This window comes from Toxotes jaculatrix, chromosome 12 (assembly GCF_017976425.1).
Source record: "Toxotes jaculatrix isolate fToxJac2 chromosome 12, fToxJac2.pri, whole genome shotgun sequence".
Taxonomy (NCBI): domain Eukaryota; kingdom Metazoa; phylum Chordata; class Actinopteri; family Toxotidae; genus Toxotes; species Toxotes jaculatrix.
Window position 1 is genome coordinate 5,761,973 of NC_054405.1, and position 26,753 is coordinate 5,788,725.

The 26,753-nt window shown below is 37.7% G+C and overlaps 1 protein-coding gene across 1 annotated transcript; it reads left to right on the forward strand.

The window, feature by feature from the left end:
• Nucleotides 1–14,844: 14,844 nt before the first annotated feature.
• Nucleotides 14,845–24,574, forward strand: wnt11 (wingless-type MMTV integration site family, member 11). Its single transcript, XM_041050817.1, has 6 exons — nucleotides 14,845–15,111; nucleotides 17,049–17,240; nucleotides 19,044–19,288; nucleotides 20,867–21,144; nucleotides 21,250–21,542; nucleotides 23,580–24,574. The coding sequence occupies exons 2-6, from the start codon at nucleotides 17,158–17,160 to the stop codon at nucleotides 23,752–23,754; spliced, it is 1,074 nt and encodes a 357-aa protein (XP_040906751.1). The 5' UTR covers nucleotides 14,845–15,111; nucleotides 17,049–17,157; the 3' UTR covers nucleotides 23,755–24,574.
• Nucleotides 24,575–26,753: the final 2,179 nt, after the last annotated feature.

Sequence of the window (26,753 nt, forward strand, 5' to 3'; positions counted from 1 at the left end):
CGAAAAAAACGCCATACTATACTATGACGTTTTTTATGACATTTGGAGTTAAAAAAATTTTTTGACTTTTTTGCCGGAAAAAAACGTCATACTATACTATGACGTTTTTTATGCCATTTTGAGGTTATACCAAATTATGACTTTTTTTGGCCGATTTTGACGCCATACTATACTATGACGTTTTTTGGCACATTTTGAGGTCATACTAAAGTATGACTTTTTTTGGCCGAAGAAAACGCCATACTATAATATGACGTTTTTTATGACATTTTGAGGTCATACTAAAGTATGACTTTTTTTGGCCGATTTTGACGCCATACTATACTATGACGTTTTTTATGACATTTTGAGGCCGAAAAAATTTTTGACTTTTTTTGCCCGAAAAAAACGGCATACTATACTATGACGTTTTTTATGACATTTTGAAGTCGAAAAAAATTTTGACTTTTTTTGCCCGAAAAAAACGCCATACTATACTATGACGTTTTTTATGACATTTTGAGGTCGAAAAAATTTTTGACTTTTTTTGCCCGAAAAAACGCCATACTATACTATGACGTTTTTTTATGACATTTGGAGGTGAAAATTTTTTTTGACTTTTTTGCCGGAAAAAAAGGCCATACTATACTATGACGTTTTTTATGCCATTTTGAGGTAAAAAAAAATTGACTTTTTTTGCCCGAAAAAAAACGTCATACTATACTATGACGTTTTTTTATGACATTTTGAGGTCGAAAAAAATTTGGACTTTTTTTGCCCGAAAAACACGCCATACTATACTATGACGTTTTTTATGACATTTTGAGGTCATACCAAATTATGACTTTTTTTGGCCGATTTTGACGCCATACTATACTATGACGTTTTTTGGCACATTTTGAGGTCATACTAAAGTATGACTTTTTTTGCCCGAAAAAAAAACGCCATACTATACCATGACGTTTTTTATGACATTTTGAGGCCGAAAAAAATTTTGACTTTTTTTGGCCGAAAAAAACGCCATACTATACTATGACGTTTTTTATGACATTTTGAGGTCGAAAAAAATGTGGACTTTTTTTGCCGAAAAAAACGCCATACTATACTATGACGTTTTTTGGCACATTTTGAGGTCATACTAAAGTATGACTTTTTTTGGCCGATTTTGACGCCATACTATACTATGACGTTTTTTATGACATATTGAGGTCAAAAAAATTTTTGACTTTTTTTGCCCCAAAAAAACGCCATACTATACCATGACGTTTTTTATGACATTTGGAGGTGAAAAAATTTTTTGACTTTTTTTGGCCGAAAAAAACGCCATACTATACTATGACGTTTTTTATGACATTTTGAGGTGAAAAAAATTTTTGTCTTTTCTTGCCCGAAAAAAACGCCATACTATACTATGACGTTTTTTATGACATTTGGAGGTGAAAAATTTTTTTGACTTTTTTTGGCCGATTTTGACGCAATACTATACTATGACGTTTTTTATGACATTTTGAGGCCGGAAAAAATTTTGACTTTTTTTGGCCGAAAAAAAACGCCATACTATACTATGACGTTTTTTATGACATTTTGAGGTTAAAAAAAATTTGGACTTTTTTTGCCTGAAAAAAACGCCATACTATACTATGACGTTTTTTATGACATTTTGAGGTGAAAATTTTTTTTGACTTTTTTTGCCGGAAAAACACGCCATACTATACTATGACGTTTTTTATGACATTTGGAGGTGAAAAATTTTTTTGACTTTTTTTGGCCGATTTTGACGCCATACTATACTATGACGTTTTTTATGACATTTTGAGGTGAAAAAAATTTTTGTCTTTTTTTGCCAAAAAAAAAACGCCATACTATACTATGACGTTTTTTATGACATTTGGAGGTGAAAAAATTTTTTGACTTTTTTTGGCCGATTTTGACGCAATACTATACTATGACGTTTTTTATGACATTTTGAGGCCGAAAAAAACGCCATACTATACTATGACGTTTTTTATGACATTTTGAGGTTAAAAAAAATTTGGACTTTTTTTGCCCGAAAAAAACGCCATACTATACTATGACGTTTTTTATGACATTTTAAGGTGAAATTTTTTTTTGACTTTTTTTGGCCGAAAAAAACGCCATACTATACTATGACGTTTTTTATGACATTTGGAGGTGAAAATTTTTTTTGACTTTTTTTGCCCGAAAAAAACGCCATACTATAGTATGACGTTTTTTATGCCATTTTGAGGTCATACCAAATTATGACTTTTTTTGGCCGATTTTGACGCCATACTATACTATGACGTTTTTTGGCACATTTTGAGGTCATACTAAAGTATGACTTTTTTTGCCCGAAAAAAAACGCCATACTATACCATGACGTTTTTTATGACATTTTGAGGCCGAAAAAAATTTTGACTTTTTTTGGCCGAAAAAAACGCCATACTATACTATGACGTTTTTTATGACATTTTGAGGTCGAAAAAAATGTGGACTTTTTTTGCCGAAAAAAACGCCATACTATACTATGACGTTTTTTGGCACATTTTGAGGTCATACTAAAGTATGACTTTTTTTGGCCGATTTTGACGCCATACTATACTATGACGTTTTTTATGACATATTGAGGTCAAAAAAATTTTTGACTTTTTTTGCCCCAAAAAAACGCCATACTATACCATGACGTTTTTTATGACATTTGGAGGTGAAAAAATTTTTTGACTTTTTTTGGCCGAAAAAAACGCCATACTATACTATGACGTTTTTTATGACATTTTGAGGTGAAAAAAATTTTTGTCTTTTCTTGCCCGAAAAAAACGCCATACTATACTATGACGTTTTTTATGACATTTGGAGGTGAAAAAATTTTTTGACTTTTTTTGGCCGATTTTGACGCAATACTATACTATGACGTTTTTTATGACATTTTGAGGCCGGAAAAAATTTTGACTTTTTTTGGCCGAAAAAAACGCCATACTATACTATGACGTTTTTTATGACATTTTGAGGTTAAAAAAAATTTGGACTTTTTTTGCCTGAAAAAAACGCCATACTATACTATGACGTTTTTTATGACATTTTGAGGTGAAAATTTTTTTTGACTTTTTTTGCCGGAAAAAAACGCCATACTATACTATGACGTTTTTTATGACATTTGGAGGTGAAAAATTTTTTTGACTTTTTTTGGCCGATTTTGACGCCATACTATACTATGACGTTTTTTATGACATTTTGAGGTCAAAAAAATTTTTGTCTTTTTTTGCCCGAAAAAAAGCCATACTATACTATGACGTTTTTTATGACATTTTGAGGTCAAAAAATTTTTTTGACTTTTTTTGGCCGATTTTGAAGCCATACTATACTATGACGTTTTCTGGCACATTTCCAGGTCATACTAAAGTATGATTTTTTTTGGCCGATTTTGATGCCATACTATACTATGACGTTTTTTGGCACATTTTGAGGTCATACCAAAGTATGACTTTTTTTGGCCGATTTTGACGCCATACTATACTATGACGTTTTTTATGACATTTTGAGGCCGAAAAAAATTTGGACTTTTTTTGCCCGAAAAAAACGCCATACTATACTATGACGTTTTTTATGACAGTTGGAGGTGAAAAAAATTTTTGACTTTTTTTGCCCGAAAAAAACCCCATACTATACTATGACGTTTTTTATGACAGTTGGAGGTGAAAAAAATTTTGACTTTTTTTGCCCGAAAAAAACGCCATACTATACTATGACGTTTTTTATGACAGTTGGAGGTGAAAAAAATTTTGACTTTTTTTGCCCGAAAAAAAACGCCATACTATACTATGACGTTTTTTATGCCATTTTGAGGTCATACCAAATTATGACTTTTTTTGGCCGATTTTGACGCCATACTATACTATGACATTTTTTGGCACATTTTGAGGTCATACTAAAGTATGACTTTTTTTGGTCGATTTTGACGCCATACTATACTATGACGTTTTTTGGCACATTTTGAGGTCATACTAAAGTATGACTTTTTTTGGCCGATTTTGACGCCATACTATACTATGACGTTTTTTATGACATTTTGAGGTCAAAAAAAATTTTGACTTTTTTTGGCCGAAAAAAACGCCATACTATACTATGACGTTTTTTATGACATTTTGAGGCCGAAACAATTTTTGAATTTTTTTGGCCGAAAAAAACGCCATACTATACTATGACGTTTTTTATGACATTTGGAGGTTATACCAAATTATGACTTTTTTTGGCCGATTTTGACGCCATACTATACTATGACGTTTTTTATGACATTTTGAGGTCATACTAAAGTATGACTTTTTTTGGCCGAAAAAAACGCCATACTATACTATGACGTTTTTTATGACATTTTGAGGTCATACCAAATTATGACTTTTTTTGGCCGATTTTGACGCCATACTATACTATGACGTTTTTTGGCACATTTTGAGGTCATACTAAAGTATGACTTTTTTTGGCCGAAAAAAACGCCATACTATACTATGACGTTTTTTATGACATTTGGAGTTAAAAAATTTTTTTGACTTTTTTGCCGGAAAAAAACGTCATACTATACTATGACGTTTTTTATGCCATTTTGAGGTTATACCAAATTATGACTTTTTTTGGCCGATTTTGACGCCATACTATACTATGACGTTTTTTATGACATTTTGAGGTCGATAAAAACTTTGACTTTTTTTGCCCAAAAAAAACGCCATGCTATACTATGACCTTTTTTTATGCCATTTTGAGGTTATACCAAATTATGACTTTTTTTGGCCGATTTTGACGCCATACTATACTATGACGTTTTTTGGCACATTTTGAGGTCATACTAAAGTATGACATTTTTTGGCCGAAGAAAACGCCATACTATACTATGACGTTTTTTATGACATTTTGAGGTCATACTAAAGTATGACTTTTTTTGGCCGATTTTGACGCCATACTATACTATGACGTTTTTTATGACATTTTGAGGCCGAAAAAATTTTTGACTTTTTTTGCCCGAAAAAAACGGCATACTATACTATGACGTTTTTTATGACATTTTGAAGTCGAAAAAATTTTTGACTTTTTTTGCCCGAAAAAAACGCCATACTATACTATGACGTTTTTTATGACATTTTGAGGTCGATAAAAATTTGGACTTTTTTTGCCCCAAAAAAACGCTATACTATACTATGACGTTTTTTATGCCATTTTGAGGTTATACCAAATTATGACTTTTTTTGGCCGATTTTGACGCCATACTATACTATGACGTTTTTTGGCACATTTTGAGGTCATACTAAAGTATGACTTTTTTTGGCCGAAGAAAACGCCATACTATACTATGACGTTTTTTATGACATTTTGAGGTCATACTAAAGTATGACTTTTTTTGGCCGATTTTGACGCCATACTATACTATGACGTTTTTTATGACATTTTGAGGCCGAAAAATTTTTTGACTTTTTTTGCCCGAAAAAAACGGCATACTATACTATGACGTTTTTTATGACATTTTGAGGTCGAAAAAAATTTGGACTTTTTTTGCCCGAAAAAAACGCCATACTATACTATGACGTTTTTTATGACATTTGGAGGTGAAAAATTTTTTTGACTTTTTTGCCGGAAAAAAACGCCATACTATACTATGACGTTTTTTATGCCATTTTGAGGTCATACTAAAGTATGACTTTTTTTGCCCGAAAAAAAACGCCATACTATACTATGACGTTTTTTATGACATTTGGAGGCCGAAAAAATTTTTGACTTTTTTTGGCCGAAAAAAACGCCATACTATACTATGACGTTTTTTATGACATTTTGAGGTCGAAAAAAATTTGGACTTTTTTTGCCCGAAAAAAACGCCATAGTATACTATGACCTTTTTTATGACATTTGGAGGTGAAAATTTTTTTTGACTTTTTTGCCGGAAAAAAACGCCATACTATACTATGACGTTTTTTAAGCCATTTTGAGGTTATACCAAATTATGACTTTTTTTGGCCGATTTTGACGCCATACTATACTATGACGTTTTTTGGCACATTTTGAGGTCATACTAAAGTATGACTTTTTTTGGCCGAAAAAAACGCCATACTATACTATGACGTTTTTTATGACATTTTGAAGTCGAAAAATTTTTTGACTTTTTTTGGCCGAAGAAAACGCCGTACTATACTGTGACGTTTTTTATGACATTTTGAGGTCATACCAAATTATGACTTTTTTTGGCCGATTTTGACGCCGTACTATACTATGACGTTTTTTATGACATTTTGAGGTCATACTAAAGTATGACTTTTTTTGGCCGATTTTGACGCCATACTATACTATGACGTTTTTTGGCACATTTTGAAGTCGAAAAAATTTTTGACTTTTTTTGCCCGAAAAAAACGCCATACTGTACTATGATGTTTTTTATGACATTTTGAGATCGAAAAAAATTTTGACTTTTTTTGCCCGAAAAAAACGCCATACTATACTATGACGTTTTTTGGCACATTTTGAGGTCATACTAAAGTATGACTTTTTTTGGCCGAATTTGACGCCATACTATACTATGACGTTTTTTATGACATTTTGAGGTCATACCAAATTATGACTTTTTTTGGCCGATTTTGACGCCATACTATACTATGACGTTTTTTGGCACATTTTGAGGTCATACTAAATTATTACTTTCTTTGGCCGAAGAAAACGCCATACTATACTATGACGTTTTTTATGACATTTTGAGGTCATACTAAAGTATGACTTTTTTTGGCCGATTTTGACGCCATACTATACTATGACGTTTTTTATGACATTTTGAGGCCGAAAAAAATTTTTGACTTTTTTTGGCCGAAAAAAAACGCCATACTATACTATGACGTTTTTTATGACATTTTGAGGTCGATAAAAATTTTGAATTTTTTTGCCCCAAAAAAACGCTATACTATACTATGACGTTTTTTATGCCATTTTGAGGTCATACCAAATTATGACTTTTTTTGGCCGATTTTGACGCCATACTATAGTATGACGTTTTTTATGATATTTTGAGGTCATACTAAAGTATGACTTTTTTTGGCCGAAAAAAACGCCATACTATACTATGACGTTTTTTATGACATTTTGAGGTCATACCAAATTAAGACTTTTTTTGGCCGATTTTGACGCCATACTATACTATGACGTTTTTTGGCACATTTTGAGGTCATACTAAAGTATGACTTTTTTTACCCGAAAAAAAACGCCATACTATACTATGACGTTTTTTATGACATTTCGAGGCCGAAAAAAATTTTGACTTTTTTTGGCCGAAAAAAAACGCCATATTATACTATGACGTTTTTTATGACATTTTGAGGTCGAAAAAAATTTGGACTTTTTTTGCCCGAAAAAAACGCCATACTATACTATGACGTTTTTTGGCACATTTTGAGGTCATACTAAAGTATGACTTTTTTTGGCCGATTTTTACGCCATACTATACTATGACATTTTTTATGACATATTGAGGTCAAAAAAAATTTTGACTTTTGTTGCCCCAAAAAATTGCCATACTATACCATGACGTTTTTTATGACATTTGGAGGTGAAAAAATTTTTTGACTTTTTTTGCCCGAAAAAAACGCCATACTATACTATGACGTTTTTTATGCCATTTTGAGGTCATACCAAATTATGACTTTTTTTGGCCGATTTTGACGCCATACTATACTATGACGTTTTTTGGCACATTTTGAGGTCATACTAAAGTGTGACTTTTTTTGGCCGAATTTGACGCCATACTATACTATGATGTTTTTTATGACATTTTGAGGACGAAAAAAATTTTGACTTTTTTTGCCCGAAAAAAACGCCATACTATACTATGACGTTTTTTATGACATTTTGAGGTCAAAAAATTTTTTGACTTTTTTTGCCCGAAAAAAACGCCATACTATACTATGACGTTTTTTATGACATTTTGAGGTCAAAAAAAATTTTGACTTTTTTTGCCCGAAAAAAAACGCCATACTATACTATGACGTTTTTTTATGACATTTTGAGGTCGAAAAAAATTTGGACTTTTTTTGCCCGAAAAAAACGCCATACTATACTATGACGTTTTTTATGCCATTTTAAGGTTATACCAAATTATGACTTTTTTTGGCCGATTTTGACGCCATACTATACTATGACGTTTTTTGGCACATTTTGAGGTCATACTAAAGTGTGACTTTTTTTGGCCGAATTTGACGCCATACTATACTATGATGTTTTTTATGACATTTTGAGGACGAAAAAAATTTTGACTTTTTTTGCCCGAAAAAAACGCCATACTATACTATGATGTTTTTTATGACATTTCGAGGCCGAAAAAAATTTTGACTTTTTTTGGCAGAAAAAAAACGCCATATTATACTATGACGTTTTTTATGACATTTTGAGGTCGAAAAAAATTTGGACTTTTTTTGCCCGAAAAAAACGCCATACTATACTATGATGTTTTTTGGCACATTTTGAGGTCATACTAAAGTATGACTTTTTTTGGCCGATTTTTACGCCATACTATACTATGACATTTTTTATGACATATTGAGGTCAAAAAAAATTTTGACTTTTTTTGCCCCAAAAAATTGCCATACTATACTATGACGTTTTTTATGACATTTGGAGGTGAAAAAAATTTTTGACTTTTTTTGCCCGAAAAAAACGCCATACTATACTATGACGTTTTTTATGACATTTTGAGGTCAAAAAAATTTTTGTCTTTTTTTGCCCGAAAAAAAGCCATACTATACTATGACGTTTTTTATGACATTTTGAGGTCAAAAAATTTTTTTGACTTTTTTTGGCCGATTTTGACGCCATACTATACTATGACGTTTTTTGGCACATTTTGAGGTCATACTAAAGTATGACTTTTTTTGGCCGATTTTGACGCCATACTATACTATGACGTTTTCTGGCACATTTCCAGGTCATACTAAAGTATGATTTTTTTTGGCCGATTTTGATGCCATACTATACTATGACGTTTTTTGGCACATTTTGAGGTCATACCAAAGTATGACTTTTTTTGGCCGATTTTGACGCCATACTATACTATGACGTTTTTTGGCACATTTTGAGGTCATACTAAAGTATGACTTTTTTTGGCCGAAGAAAACGCCATACTATACTATGACGTTTTTTATGACATTTGGAGGTGAAAAAAATTTTTGACTTTTTTTGGCCGAAGAAAACGCCATACTATACTATGACGTTTTTTATGACATTTGGAGGTGAAAAAATTTTTTGACTTTTTTTGGCCGATTTTGACGCCATACTATACTATGACGTTTTTTATGACATTTTGAGGTGAAAAAAATTTTTGTCTTTTTTTGCCAAAAAAAAAACGCCATACTATACTATGACGTTTTTTATGACATTTGGAGGTGAAAAATTTTTTTGACTTTTTTTGGCCGATTTTGACGCAATACTATACTATGACGTTTTTTATGACATTTTGAGGCCGAAAAAAACGCCATACTATACTATGACGTTTTTTATGACATTTTGAGGTTAAAAAAAATTTGGACTTTTTTTGCCCGAAAAAAACGCCATACTATACTATGACGTTTTTTATGACATTTTAAGGTGAAATTTTTTTTTGACTTTTTTTGGCCGAAAAAAACGCCATACTATACTATGACGTTTTTTATGACATTTGGAGGTGAAAATTTTTTTTGACTTTTTTTGCCCGAAAAAAACGCCATACTATAGTATGACGTTTTTTATGCCATTTTGAGGTCATACCAAATTATGACTTTTTTTGGCCGATTTTGACGCCATACTATACTATGACGTTTTTTGGCACATTTTGAGGTCATACTAAAGTATGACTTTTTTTGGCCGAAAAAAACGCCATACTATACTATGACGTTTTTTATGACATTTTGAGGTCATACCAAATTATGACTTTTTTTGGCCGATTTTTTGAGGTCATACTAAAGTATGACTTTTTTTGCCTGAAAAAAACGCCATACTATACTATGACCTTTTTTATCACATTTTGAAGTCGAAAAAACTTTTGACTTTTTTTGCCGGAAAAAAACGCCATACTATACTATGACGTTTTTTATGACATTTTGAGGTGAAAAAATTTTTTGACTTTTTTTGGCCGATTTTGACGCCATACTATACTATGACGTTTTTTATGACATTTTGAGGTCAAAAAAATTTTTGTCTTTTTTTGCCCGAAAAAAAGCCATACTATACTATGACGTTTTTTATGACATTTTGAGGTCAAAAAATTTTTTTGACTTTTTTTGGCCGATTTTGAAGCCATACTATACTATGACGTTTTCTGGCACATTTCCAGGTCATACTAAAGTATGATTTTTTTTGGCCGATTTTGATGCCATACTATACTATGACGTTTTTTGGCACATTTTGAGGTCATACCAAAGTATGACTTTTTTTGGCCGATTTTGACGCCATACTATACTATGACGTTTTTTATGACATTTTGAGGCCGAAAAAAATTTGGACTTTTTTTGCCCGAAAAAAACGCCATACTATACTATGACGTTTTTTATGACAGTTGGAGGTGAAAAAAATTTTTGACTTTTTTTGCCCGAAAAAAACCCCATACTATACTATGACGTTTTTTATGACAGTTGGAGGTGAAAAAAATTTTGACTTTTTTTGCCCGAAAAAAACGCCATACTATACTATGACGTTTTTTATGACAGTTGGAGGTGAAAAAAATTTTGACTTTTTTTGCCCGAAAAAAACGCCATACTATACTATGACGTTTTTTATGCCATTTTGAGGTCATACCAAATTATGACTTTTTTTGGCCGATTTTGACGCCATACTATACTATGACATTTTTTGGCACATTTTGAGGTCATACTAAAGTATGACTTTTTTTGGTCGATTTTGACGCCATACTATACTATGACGTTTTTTGGCACATTTTGAGGTCATACTAAAGTATGACTTTTTTTGGCCGATTTTGACGCCATACTATACTATGACGTTTTTTGGCACATTTTGAGGTCATACTAAAGTATGCCTTTTTTTGGCCGATTTTGACGCCATACTATAATATGACTTTTTTTTATAACATATTGAGTTCAAAAAAAATTTTGACTTTTTTTGCCCGAAAAAAACGCCATACTATACTATGACGTTTTTTATGACATTTTGAGGTCGAAAAAAATTTTGACTTTTTTTGCCTGAAAAAAACGCCATACTATACTATGACGTTTTTTATGACATTTGGAGGTGAAAATTTTTTTTGACTTTTTTTGCCAGAAAAAAACGCCATACTATACTATGATGTTTTTTATGACATTTTGAGGTCATACCAAATTATGACTTTTTTTGGCCGATTTTGACGCCATACTATACTATGACGTTTTTTGGCACATTTTGAGGTCATACTAAAGTATGACTTTTTTTGGCCGATTTTGACGCCATACTATACTATGACGTTTTTTGGCACATTTTGAAGTCATACTAAAGTATGACTTTTTTTGCCCGAAAAAAACGCCATACTATACTATGACGTTTTTTATGACATTTTGAGGTCATACCAAATTATGACTTTTTTTGGCCGATTTTGACGCCATACTATACTATGACGTTTTTTGGCACATTTTGAGGTCATACTAAAGTATGACTTTGTTTGGCAGATTTTGACGCCATACTATACTATGACGTTTTTTGGCACATTTTGAGGTTATACTAAAGTATGACTTTTTTTGGCCGATTTTGACGCCATACTATATGGCCTCAAAATGTCATAAAAATGTTCATTGTATAGTAAGGCGTCAAAATAGGTAAAAAAAAAGTCATACTTTAGTATGGCCTCAAAATGTCATCAAAATGGTCATAGTATATAAAGGCTTCAAAGTAGGCCAAAAAAAGTCATACTTTAGTATGGCCTCAAAATGTTATTTAATTTAATCAACAAAACAATTTGAAGAGCCGCTTGGGAGCCGACCGAGCCGGCTCTTTTTAGTGAGCCAAGCCAAAAGAGACGGTTCTCTAAAAAGAGCCAGAATTCCCATCACTCGTTGGTCAGCCACGGTGCTGCTCAAGGCTTGTCTGCTCGCTGGCTGCAAACTGTGGAATGGATTTCCTGAATGGCGGCGTTTGACATTGAGACACGCCTCAGACATTGCCATTTGTCATTTCAGTAGACAACATTAAAGCAGAGAAATGGTTCATGGATCGAAAATCTCCGCAGGTTGGATCAGATATTTCCCATCCATGAAATATGTTGGTATCGGAACTAATTTCATCCTTCAGTAGAAAATATCATATTTTTCTTAAAGATTTAAACTATATTTTTACAACACAAAAATATAGTGATACACAGTTTCTACTGGAAAAAATTGCACTTGCATTTGCATTTTGGGTTCTTGAAATATTTCATTGTGGTTTTGAATTATCCAAATGGATTTATCTAATTTGCTGATTTAAACTCATTTGACAATAAACTCCCAGCTCAGGCTCAAACTGCATCTGGGTTAAACAACAGCATGTAAAAAAAAAGAAGAAAGAAAACAAGATACACTGCAAGTTTTGGAAACTTGTAAATGTTTTTGCAATAAATCTAATTTTATATCTTTTCATAGACACTGCAGATTTGTTTTTACCAGTTATCCCACCATGTCTAAAGTTGATTGTAGTGACAGTTTAAAAAGACAATGAAACTGTAACATTATATCCGTAAAGCTGATTTAACATGTGGATTATCTATCATAACTCAGCTCTTATTCCACTGTTGTGTGACATGAGTTATTTCATTATTATGAACTCCAGTGGCTCTCTTAACCTCCTCTGTCTCCCTCAGAAGGTGTCCTCCCCCCTCTGTGTTGCTTGGAAGGTGAGATGTAAAGATCAAGGGGCTGTGTGTTGATCCTAGCTCAGGAATGGAGAGCCTGTGTGTAAAAAGTTTGTCTGTAGACGGGCCCAGTCCTGCTGGAAGCTCCACAACACCCACACACGCTCCAGCCTGTGCCCATTCACAGTTGACTGCCATGTAAAACACATGGAGTCTCTTTGGAAGGATCAGAGCCCCACTGTAAATAAGATACATACAAATGGGGTTATCATACTGTCTAGAAGAGGTTACAGTGGAGCCTGTTTGGCAAACAGATTTAGACACAGGATCCGGGCGTCCACAGAGGAAGCCCGGCTTGTTGTGGTCTGTGAATGTGTCTGCTCCTGAGGCAGAATGACAACACCTGATCTGCTCTGTTCCCAGTGGAGCAGCCAGCAGTGCACGAGGCCGGCCGTGTTAGCTATACCAGTCGCAAATTCAAGGTCTGGGCAGCAGTTCACCATTGCCTTTGTCTGAGTGCTGGAGGTGCAGCAGATCGTCAGGGAAACTATACATTACTCTCCCGCAGCTGGCCCAGAAACGTATCACTTACAGTGTGGTTAATATTTAAGGAATCAGCCAGCGCAGGAAAAACTCTCTGTGTAACTTAAGGAAGGTTTTATTTGAATTTTTTTTTTTTTTTAAGGACACATGTTGGATAGCAATTGTATGTGTGCGTGTGTGTGTGTGTGTGTGTGTGTGTGTAGCTGGAATACCACAATGTGATGTCACATTACATGACAACACATATATTGTAGCTATTATATAGTATCCACATTAATAAACAAAATAAGTTTTTGTGTCATAGTAAATTCAGAGCACCATCTACCCTTCAAATTGGAATTTTTCTATTTCAAATTTTATCAAAAAAAAAAAGCAGATTATACTTCACTGCACTTAATGATAGAAAGGGTGTGTCTCTGAGTATGACATTATTTAAACATTACTTTTACAAATACTGAAGGTATTTTAAGAGACTGTTCAAGGCAGAGATTTACCACAGTTACATTGATGTTGAATTTTGGTGTCAGTTCTCTTTGTGTTGGTCTGAGTGTAAGAAGGAGACAAAAAATCAATGCAAAAACATCAAAAATGTCATTTTGATGAAAAGGGGGGACATGGACTTTTTCATGAACTATTGTGGAAGGATTCAGTTATTCCATATTTTTCTATAAGAAAGTGATTTTGAATTCAACAGTTACTGTACATTTGTTTGGATTTCAGTGTTTGGAATAGTAATGGTACTTGTGGATTCATGTGGATCATAAGTCTCAGTCTGTAGTTCTTTTAACATATTAAGAATAAAATATAAGATAGCCTGTAACACATAAATGTATAATCACTGTAGTCATTGCTGTAGAACTGAAACAGATTTAGGATTTCATCATTTCATGAATTTAATATCTCACTGTTTCGGCCATGCGCTGTGTAAAAAGACAGAAGAACAGTTTACAAAGAATAAAACAGAACTACGCATAACTGAGTGGCATTGTGCTGTGACTATAAAAAATACTGTGATCCAAAACCATATCTTTACCTCCTCACAATTTACTAGGTGTGCTCTTACATATTTATGTATGTACCAGCTTAATCCAACTCTAATGTAGTATTTTATATCTTTATATTCTTTATACAATAACTGAAAATGAATGAAAATGAAACTGTGGCCATTAAGCTTGAATACGGTCGCTATAAAACGTCCTTTGGGAACTTCAGGAATCTCTACAGGAATGTTCTGGGAGTAAATGCCGTTAAAATAAGGTCACTATATCGACTATTCATCATCACAGACGCACAATAACTCACTTCAGCTCCCTGTGGGGATATTAGGGGAGTATTCCACAGTACTTTCATCAATCCAACAACATTGCAGCACAGTATTTCCGAGGAGCTGCGCTCTGGTCCCGGTGCTGCGCGCTTTCTTATGTTAATGCTGGTCTGACATCAGCAGTGAGATCAAAGCAGGGCAGGGGTACTTTAGAGCTGAGTCTGCCCCACTCAGGCTCATTCACTCTGCTCTGCTCAGACCTCTCTCTGTCCCTCACACACTAACATACACACTCTCTCTATCTCTCTCTCTCTCCCTCTCACACACACTGACGGACTCTGATACACACCATGCGTACCTGTCCGGAGCTACTCCACCACCCCGTGCTGGATTTTACTCAAGCGTCAGGCTGATACGGACACAAAGCGCGCTCTGAAGGATATCCCGACCTGCTGACACTTCACTCATTTTCCCTCCGGTGTCGCTTTATCCAGCGGTGAACACACTGAGCGCAGCGGCCAAGGTGAGGTTAAACTTGTTCGGCTGGAGGAGAAGTTAACAGGGAGCAGGGTGTTCTCAGTGGGTGTAGAGCCTGTAAATGCGCACTGGATACGGTTAAAGTGTGGGCTTATTCAGTGAACAGATAGCTGATTGCTTTGTTGGTAGACCAAGTTTGGCTGTAGAGGCGTGATCTGCTGAAAACAAACAAACAATGGAAACAACTGTAACCAAGATTAGTCTGAGCTGAATTTATTCCAATTTACTTCCCACAGATTTTAGAGTCAGTTACTTATCTGAATTTCTTGTAAAATATCCTCGGCTTTAGTTGCAACATGCTTCAGAAGACTCAACTGTCTTTTAAAGGACGTTTTAAGTCTCCCCTCATGAAATCTTTTGTCTTCTCAGGCAGATTAACTAATGACATTATTATAAGGTTGCTCTAAAAAAATCTCCTTGTTCGTTAATCTCCGCCAGCTCCATCTCCACTGATCGTTTGGAAGTATGATAAATAATAATCCACTCGGTGTATCCTGCCCCGGCTTATCTGGGGCTGATGACAGACACACATCGGATGGTGTGTGAGCCTGTCGGCCTTTATCTTTTCGGGGGAAACCGGAGCTGTGTAGACGTGCAGACCACTTTAAGCAGTAAATCCACTTTAGGCCGCGACTTATTCAAACAGATCTGACGCCAAGCGACAAACAAAACTGTAAACTTCTCAGGAAATACTTTATTTTTTAATCGATAATATATGATAGGTTAATTATTCTACTATTTAAGCCCATGGGTTAGGCCTCTCGTGCTTGAAAAGTAGTTGTAGCACACCGTATAGTATTGGTGAGTTTCAGTTTGCTCATTTAAATAATTAAGTAAGTGATTTCACACAGTTTGAACGCGTCTCAGCCAATCAGCGACAAGAACAGGAACTGTGGCTCCTTAAAAAATGGCCCATTAACAGCTACCTGCAGTTTTAACGCGCTCAGTTTAAGCTCTCTTCAAAGAGATGGCTTATCTCCTGCTCAGAGTTCCTATCAGATAATGCTACTGATGCGCTGCCCCTGTCCGCTGACTGCTGATTCCTGCTGATGTGCCTTGATGCCCCCCCTGCTGTCACTCCATCTGAAATTCTTTACATTTTTCCAACTGGAGCAGAGGTGACAACTGAATTACAGTCTAAAATATCTGTGCGAAATAATAAAGCAACAAGCTTGATAGAAGTTAAACACAAGAAACAGGCCTCTCCATGTCTGAATGTGGAGTCCTCAAAGTGTGTTTGCACATAACCTACACAGTTTAAACCTCACCATCAATGTGGTATTAAATACAACTGAACAATAACCAGCAGTGATCTTACTATTGTGTTATTGTATATTTCAGATATACCATAGGAGATTAGGAGACGACATAAAGGCTCATAAAACTCATGAAGGACAGTCAGCACTGAGCCCACTAACACTGAGCAACAGACTCAGAACAACCCTCTGAAAATGGAAGAGGTTTCTTTGTCTGTTAGGTTTCACTGCAGTGACTTGTCTCTTGTGTTTATTTGCATGTAGAAGGAGGCAGAGCTGTTGCTGTATCACCATGAGTTTTCTTACTGTAGTGTGAGTGAAATATCAAGAAAGTACGTCAACAATCATGCTCATTTCATTATTTTCTGTTATGCAGTTATTGATTATTTAATGTGAGCAAATTGTCTGAGCTTGTTGACAGTGAATAAAGTGATATTCCTTTATCGGATTTTCTTACGTGGCTTAATCAGATTATTCTGTCACCAGATTCGATCTGTTTTTAAATTATCTTTTCGAGATCTAAACATTGTAAGGTTTCACAGCTCACACACAGGCTTTCACCGTGGTTCTTAGACACGTCAACGCATCAAAGAAAAATACTCAAAATTGAAACCGGCCGGCTGTGGGACCGCTAAGTCACTGATATTATTTATTGTGTTTATTACAGGGTTTAGGAGAGGAGGCCGTGCCATGAGCTCTGACTTTTGAGTCTGAGCCAAGAAGCCCTACAGCCCTTTGTATTTGTGTTCTGCGTGAACTGGAGCCACTGTCCAACCATGAGGAGCAGCTCTCATGCCCTGCCTCTTGGTATGCTCACAGCTCTGCTGCTGTCTCAGGTCTGCTCTGGCATCAAATGGCTGTAAGTATTCTCAGGACCGCCGCCATTTCATTCTTTAGCCGAGTCCCCATCTTTACGCTGCTTTAATTTCAAACAATGTCACAGCCAATGTCATCATGAAGATACACATTTTTGTGTGGCTCTTTGCTGCACGTCTCAGTGTTTTACCTCAGTGTTTTACGGTGCAGAGGGCCCATGGCAGCTTTGAAATGGGCCCCAGCATTCCTCAAGTTGCTCCTGATCAAGGGGAAGGCTGTGCGTTGTGTGCATGTGCATCTGATGAAGGAGACAGTAGATTAGCTGGCAGTTCTTCAGGTTATGAACGGAAACCTCCTTGTTTTATTAACTTTAATGCAGCGTCAGTTAAAGGAGATGGCGTGTTTCAGGTCTAGGGTCTCAGATTGAATTTACCTCCTGCTTTTTAATAATCAGACGATAAGAACAGAAAATAAGATGACGAGGTCTCGTCAGGCCTCACATCAGTGGAAAAATAGTGGCTCTAGAAGGAAGCTGCAACACAGGAAATGTTGACACATGTTGATTGCTTGTACCCTAACCCTAACACCACACTGTTTTTACGGTACAGTACAAGTAAACAATAATTTTCACAATAATTTTGGAAAGCACATAAAATTCCCAAGTTGCTATTTTTTGAATTTGTTATGTTTCAGCTGAATGTTTTGGATGGTTTTGTTTGGTATTCTTATAAACCCTTGGAGGTTTTCCCTCACAATTTGCGTGTTCTTTTGTTTATTTCTTTATCTGAGTTTTTATGCCTGTGTCTTATGTCTGATCACTGTGAAAGCATAATTTCCTGGATTGGTTTTGCCAAAAATATCCATGGCTTCTTATCAGAGCGAGTGGTTGTTACACCCACAGTGGGAAGGCTTACGCAGATGTGCCATGAGAGCCGGGATGGCATGTGCTGAATCTAAGCGAGACGTCTTGCAGTCTTGATAAAGCACAGCGGTGCAATGCAAAACAGATGCAGCTGTAAACACCTGTGAGTGCCGGGTTAACACAAGCCCAGTGGAGTCGCAACTTATCGTCGGGCACAGAGTGGCGGCCCCTCGGCCCCTAATGCAAAACAGGCCGAGGTGCAGGCGGCGCTGCCTGGTTCTCACAAACTCTCAGCACAATGTAAGACACAGAGAGCAGAGATCAGAGCTAACCTGCTCTGCCTGTGGTTTCTCTATTAAGTTAATCCTTAATAAGTTTAAATTGTGTAAATCCAATGTGTGCACCCTTTAATAGTCTGGAAACAGAGGATTCATGTCAAACTGAGGCCACAGAGGAAGATGTTTCCTGTGGTGGAAAATGCAAATAGTGAGGGATCTATGTAGTTCTTCATCTGACTGTGGATCAGAATTTAGTGGGGTTTTTATATTTTTTGGCGTAATGTTCAGGCCTCTTCTGTACTCTAACAAAAGAAACGCCTTGTGCCAAGAACGCGTCACTTACAGTTTATGTATCTGCTGCTGACTTTCCTCTGGGATTTTCACTGTGATAAGCTGGTTCTTTTCTGTGACACATGCCAAAATATTTCCCCGCCTGAAGCATTATCTTTTTTTCGACTTTTTGGAGTCTTGATGTGTCTCACAGGCTAGAAATATGTGTACACAAGAAACTCAAATGGCTAACACACCAGCGTAAATAAAACTCACAGCCTTGTTAGTCCCATAATTTCACAACTCATAAAACAAAGAACATGTGATTAAGCAAATTATCACCGCTGCTGTCATCACCCCTGCGACTAAGAAAATGTGTACTGTATAATTCATACTGAACAATACCTCCTGTTTTTTTGTCTCTCCCCTCCTGCAGAGCACTATCACACGCTCCTGCATCTTTACACATCAACCAGACTCAACACTGTAAGCAGCTGCCCGGTATGGTGTCCTCCCAAGCTCAGCTGTGCCGCAGCAACCTGGAGCTCATGCAAACCATTATCCAAGCAGCACGTGAAGTCAAGAAAACATGCCAGAAGACCTTTGCGGATATGCGTTGGAACTGTTCCTCCATTGACATCCCCCTTGATGCCCCAAAGTATCGTCCAGACCTCGACCGAGGTATGGTCATAAACAGTTTGGAATGACAGCGTGGGCTCTGCTGTTTCCAAAGAGCTGCTCCAAGTTTTTTACCCGCAAGAATCTAATGTTTATGGTCATGCTTGACATTCAATGAATATCCAAAGTCAGGGTCATTAAGTGCTGCACGTATTGCAGTTCAGTTTACAGTAACTGATGAAAATGAGCTTCAGGCCTTTAATGGTGTCTGCGCTCACACGCCACAGTAGATTTTTCTCTATGTAATAACATGACAGCTTTCTAAAGACCTCTGATACAGAATCATGTCCTTTTCAAAAATCATTTCTGGTTTTAAGATGACAAGTTGCCTCATCTTTCCACTTTTCTGCTGCCAGCCAACGTGTTCCATCATTTATTTCTGAGAAGCCTTCAGCCAGGGATTTGTGCTGAAGCTGTTATTTGAGAAAGCCCCTCCTTCGCGGCCTGTGTACATTCTGTATGATTTAATCATTGCCGTGCTATTTCTAAAATCTGCAGCATTATCTCACTGCATGCCTGTTACGTTGCAGTCTGACTTAGCTGTTTCTTTTGCCAGAAAGACCTTGAATCAGCCAGAGACAGTTGCTGTTGCTGGGTTGTGGGTGGGGGAGCTGTGCAGCCTTCCCTAGAAAAGACATGGCTGCCATTTGCCAAATGATCAGTCTGCACTGAACAGGAAATGGCTCATCTCTGTCCAGGGATGGCTTTGATCTAACCAGCCCACAGTTATACATGATTTCTTCCCTTACTTCCAATTGCTCCCTGGCCTTTAACATACACAGATCCGCCGCAACATTCAAACCAGTCACCGGTTTTAATGTTGTGGTTGAATGGTGTATGTATACAGCATAAATATACTGTGTCCACAACATTAAAACTGGTGACTGGTTTGAATGCTGCGGCTTATCGATGTATGGGCCTTCAGTGTATGCACGTACATTCTGTGTAAGCGCTGAAAACCGTAGAAGGCAGTTGGGAAATGCCATAGATAGATCAGATAGAATGATAGATAGATAAAAAAAAGTTGTAAATATAATTTCAAGTAAAAATTTCTGAATCTACAGATCATTTGCTGCTATTAATAACAGGTAGAGCTGAAATGATTCATTGATTAATCAACTAGTTGATTAATGAAAAATTATCAGAAACTATTTTAATAATCAGTTAATCAATAAAATCATTTTAAAGCAAAAATGCCAAACATTTTCTAGTTCAAGCTTCTAAATTTTAAAGATTTGTTACTAAGTGACTGAGTTCTGAACTGTTTGTTGGACAAAACAAGACCTGATCTCAGGACCTGGCCTCAGGTTTTAGGGAACTGTGACGGGAAACATAACTATTTTCTGACATTGAACAGGCCAAAGGATTAATCACAAACAGAATCAATAATGAAAATAATAATTACAACCAATAAATAATAATTAGTTGCAGATCTAATAACTGCTATATTATTGATCTCCAGATAAAATCATCTTTGAATGGCTTTGTTTCTACATTATCAGTTTGCAGGCCGACAGCCTATAAAACCTGGCGTCTTCCTTTTTTTAAAAATCTATATAATTTGGGTTTCTGTGTTGACAGGAACGAGGGAGGCTGCATTTGTCTACGCCCTCTCCGCCGCAACCATCAGCCACACCATAGCACGGGCGTGCACTTCTGGAGATTTGCGTCTGTGCTCGTGCGGCCCCATCCCAGCTGAGATCCTAGAGCCGGGCTATCGCTGGGGCGGCTGCGCTGACAACCTGCACTACGGTTTGATGATGGGCTCCAAGTTCTCTGACGCTCCTATGAAGATGAAGCGCTCAGGCTCCCATGCCAACAAACTGATGCACCTACACAACAGTGAGGTCGGGAGACAGGTAAGCAGCGTGAACAGATTTTTGCTTATAACAAAGCAAGAAGAAAAATTCAATAAAGTACAGTGAGCTCTGTCTAATCTCCGTGTCCTCTGTCCTCATGTCAAGGTACTGAAAGACGCTCTGGTGTTGAAATGTAAATGTCATGGAGTGTCTGGCTCCTGCTCCATAAGAACCTGCTGGAGGGGCCTGCAAGACCTGAGGGAGGTCGCCATGGACCTGAAGACAAGGTACCTGTCTGCCACCAAAGTGGTTTACCGACAAACTGGGACACGCAAGCAGCTGGTACCCAAAGACATCGACATCAGGCCAGTGAGGGAGAACGAGCTGGTCTACCTGCAGAGCTCCTCGGACTTCTGTTCCGTGAATGAAAAACTGGGCTCTGTTGGCACCCAGGACAGGTGAGACCGTCACGTCACTGTGTTTGACTATGAGTGTGCATGAGAAGAAAGGGTATATCTGCTGGTGATGATAGCTCTCTGTTGTTTGGAGATAGATTTATTTGCATGACTAAGAATCGGCGACAGACCCACACAGCTGACAAATAGGAAATGACCAATCCAATCCTAGGTGTCTGCTCAGACAGGATGTTGACTCTAGTAAAGTGCAGTCCTGCCTGGTGGCACCGTTTAATTTGTAGACTGGCTGATAAACAACCCGTGGCCCCTGAGAGTTCTCCGTCTGTGGCTTGTCTGAGCATGTGTCAGTGGAAAGGCCACTGTGACTGGAGTCCTTGTCCCACTATCTGAAACAATGACTAATGCAGTTATTCTTAGGGCCGAGTGCAGCAGTGCTGATATCGATTGGAGAGGGCCACACAAATGGGGAAATAGTTAACGAGTCCCCCAAAGATAAAGGTTTACGTGCTTCCACCATACAGCTCCAGTGTTTTAGTTGGGACAGCGTCACTGGTTTGAGCTCTGTGAGACGTTAGTGGGCAGCACAGCAGTCCTGTGTCTGAGACCTGGATAAGCAGTGTTAAATAAATATGGCACAAATATGCAGGACTAGCTTGGGGACTAACATGAATGATGGGTTGTATCTCAGGCATTATTCTTTAGTTTTGAAGATGACCAGTGGGCCTGCTGAAATTTCAGTCTCAAATAAATTAACCGGAAGCAACTGATGCTCTGTTTAACCAGTTTAACCAGTTAAACCAGATAAACCCTTCTTTATAAGAATCAATGTGTCCAGATTTACCTTAGTATTCTTCAGCTTTACCAGCCTGCAGTCATGGTTGTGTAAGTCACTGAAGTTCACTAGCTGACTGATGGTGTTGTTGTATGTTATAAATGTTATGCATCATATGACTGCCTATATCATGTGTACCCTCAGCTTTAAGCCACCCTACAGATAACCTGAAGACATGCTTCATGTCAGGGACGCTCACTGTGCCCAGTGCATCTCTTGCAGCCTGATAACGCAGCAGCCACACACAGTCTGTAACATCAGTGCTTTTGCCAACTCACGAGGCACCCACTTTGCTGCCGTCATTACGTGAATGTGTGGTGCTGATGTTTGTCTGTGAGTAGCTGTGAGTGTATGTGCATGTATCTATTGGAACCTAGAGTCAAGTCTTTGACTAATGAGACAATCTGGGGCAGGGAAAGTGAATTTTAGCAGCAGGTCCTAATGGATAAAGTGTGATCAGTTGTGCAGAAAAGTGTCATGGTCCTGGGAAGAGGCACACTATTAAGTCTGTGCTATAGTCTTAAATTACATGATTGTGTCTCTCCTTAAACTAGCAGATGTGAACTACGGGATGTACAATCCTGTCCTCTTGCTCTACTTACAGCCCCACAGTGATATAACAAGATCTTACTCCTGATGGCAATAACTGTGTGGGGGTTTGTGTCTATTTCCCAGCTCTCGGCAGTGTAATAAACCTGTCTTACACTCTCAGTCACTCTTGTCCCTCCTCCTCCTCCTCCTTCTTCACTCCCACAGCAGCCATCAGCTCAGCGTCTCTCTCACTATACTGGTCATTAACACTCTGCCATCATAAAACAATGCAATTATGTGGAGAGGGCACGCTAAAGATAGGGAGGGCAGCCCTTTGAATTAAGTGTGATTTACGACGGGGCTATTCCCTGCTCATTCAAGATGCCTCAGGCTTCTGAAACGAGAGGCTCCAAAGCATCCACTGCCCAGAGACGACGAAACAAAAAGCAAATGAAAGAAAAAAATGTTTGGAAGAAGGAGTGCACAAAAGGTTAAGGCACACCGGTCGGTCAAGCACTTTTAAAGCTCTATTGTGGGCTTTCTACAGGCTGTGAGATAGTACAAAATGTTTTAGAATGAAGCTGTAAACTTAATTGTCTTAGGCAGGAAACCAAACTGGAAATATGTTAGCTTCGTATCCTGTCTGTTACACTCCAGATCTGTTAGCCTCCATTTCTAACTGAATATCTTATTTTTCTTGTCTATGCTGATTTCAGGCAGTGCAACAAAACCTCAGTTGGCAGTGACAGCTGTGACCTGATGTGCTGCGGCCGTGGTTACAACCCGTACACAGAGAAGCTGGTGGAGCGCTGCCACTGCAAGTACCACTGGTGCTGCTACGTAACCTGCAAGAAGTGTGAACGGATTGTAGAGAGATATGTCTGCAAATGAGTCCACGTCGCTGCCGGCCCACACCAGCAGTCCTCCACGTGTACTCAGCCAACCCGAGGCTACAGATTAACCAAAGCACTACTACAATACCAAGAAGGCTTAATCCTGTCTTAAGCTTTAGCATGTGTATCTGAGCGAGACGTGGTCTATTCTTGTGTCAGTATCATTTTTGTATCGAATCTCCAAACTGCCAACTGGGCTTCTAACCTTTCTCGCTTCACACACCTGGACGTGGAGAGTGTGGCGACAGTGCCAGTCGGTTTACGTGACGACCGCCGTCCTCCTGGGTATTTTCTTTTTCCTGTTAATGATTATAAATTCCTACACCAGGGATATTGAAAGTCTATTTTATTATATCTCTATTAAAAAGAAATAATATTGGATTTTATGCTGGAGACAGAGACTTATGTTTGACTTTACCCCACGGAATTCGGAGGGTTCTGGTCGGTACTATTAAAACTTTTTCCTCTGCAGAAATGGACAATAGAGGAAAAGGGAACACAAAGGGAACTTCAAGTACTTTTCAATCACGGAACATTTTTTGTGGTTGATGTTTTGGACTCTCACCATTTGTCCTGTGTGGATCATGACACGTCTGCATCCCTGTGGATTGAGAGAAGACAGTTAAGGACTTTGTGAAATGGTGCATTATCTCCTTTATGTCTGACATGCAGGCAGTTCAAAATATATTCTATTTTTTAGAGCATATGAGCTGAACTCATGGATTTTTGTAAACCACTTTTGTGTGGGTGTACATACTGTTTCTACATTTTGTATACTGAAATAAAGAAAGAAGTATTTATAAAATAATTAAATGATCTTCACCCTGATCTTTACACGGACATTTTCCTTTAACTGCACCTTTAATGACATTGTGTGTAGCTCATCTTACAGAATCCAAAGCTAATTATTTTTTTAACTAAGCAGCATTTACTGTAATTTACTGCAAATCCAAGTGTTATAAAATAACAGTTCACCACAATTTATAGCTCTCTGTGACTGTAAATCAGCTCAGCGCAGTCCATAATGAGTTGCAGGGTTCGACCTGACAGACCTATGGGGATGGCTCTCTGAATTACCCACACCCTGGGAAAGTGTTTGTTTGGACATTCCACCTCCTCACAAAGGCCATTGCAAAGGGTGTTTTGTCACTCCTATCCCGGCTGTAACACTCAAACATTCATCTGTCTGAGAGCCAGACCTCCAATGGACAAACATCAAATTTAAAAAAAGACAGAAATCTAATTTATTTAGAACATAAAGCCAGACTGTTGGCCTGTCAGAGGGAACAGACTTGGCGCTGTGTAGAACGAGATATTGCCCTCTGACCAGCCTTGTGTTGGCTAAAGTGGTTCTCATGATTTTACACTGACAGAAATAGCTGTGGAAGATGTAGGGCCCATGCTGTGAGCTCACATGATACATTGCAGCACCAGGCTGCACACTCACTGGAGCCGTAACACTTCTTGACCCTTGCCTGTGGACGCACTCAGAAACTGCCAAAACAGCCCCACATACTATAGAAAAACGAGGCTGAGAGGAATGTTACCACCCGCCATTAAGATTCTAGTGGCTATTTTATGACGCTGGACTTGATTCACAGCTGTCCCTTTCATCTAATTTCATTTTTGGATACAAACGTAGGTTAAGAAGAATTGATTAAGCATGTCTATTTTGGGTAATCAGGAGAAATGTGACTCCAGATCAAAAGCCAAGACACTGGACAGACAAACCTCTTTAATGCTCCACAGACAGTGGATGGCAACAGTATGACTAAGGGGAGTCACTGAAAAATCAACTCTAAGAAGTCTTCTTTAAGCCTTGATCAGTTCATGTTGTTGTATAAGAGCAGTTTAAAAACAGAAACAGACAGTGAGCATGGACACAGTGTACTGGTTTTGGTTTGGAGGCCCCCGCTCACCTGCACACAGGCCTGTCCGTCGACATCCTCAAGGACTCTTGAGTCACTGGCATTCCTCAGCCTGGCAGTTAGGGAGGATAGGGTGTCCGTACGTGTGTGTGTGAGTCCACCCACTGCTGTCTGTCATGGAGGTCACTGCTACAGAAACGTGAAGCCTCACCTGCTGATTGAGGACTTGCATACAGTCCTTGAAGCAGAGCACTTAGAGGGTGAAAAAGTACTTTTGAGGACAGCAGAGTCTTACAGGGGTGTCTGCGTATGTGTGGAAGAGTCAAGCAAAGCTAAGTGGTTAGCACATTTGGTATGTCCTGTAAAAAAAAAAAAAAAAAAATCATACTATTTTTTTTAATGTGTTCTTTAAACACATCAGATACTCTCTGTAATGTTTAAAGCAGTTTTGGAAATGTGCTGACAGTGAGGGGAATCAGCTGAACTCTTGACCCTATGAAGTTCTGTGCCTGAGATGTCTCACAAAATTACCAGTGTTTTCACCTTCTGTCAATTCAGTCAGGTCTAGGAATTTACTAAAGTTGTGAAATTGTCCTCATGTAAATGTTTAAATCAAGTTGAGAAATTCTTGTCACACACCAAAACCACGTGAGACCATCACAACCAAAACCTTAGCATGACATTAGAGTAATTTCACCATGCCTCTAAAGATTAGATAGAGTCTTCAATTTGAGCTGTTTAGTCTGAAAATGCTGAACCTGGCCAACTGACCCTCTGAGCAACCACTGTTATCATTGAGCCGTGCGACTATCCAGCTGACCTCTGTCTAACCCTTCTGAAATATCTCACTTGGACATAATCATGGAGGGAAATGAATGTACCAACAACACGAACCTGTTGTTAACATTAATTTCCTCCACATTCTTCCACTTTTCTATCTGTCAACACAAAGTTGTGGCAGAGCGGAAGAGTGCCTGTGTGAGTAAATGGGACATGAATGGGCTGCCATTAGGCAGGATCAGGTAAAAAACAGCTTTAGAGCGGCCCTCATCCGGGCTGTTAAGGACCTTTGTGTCCAACATGAAGACAAAACAAAAGTAAAGACGACAAAAAAACGGAACTAATCGCC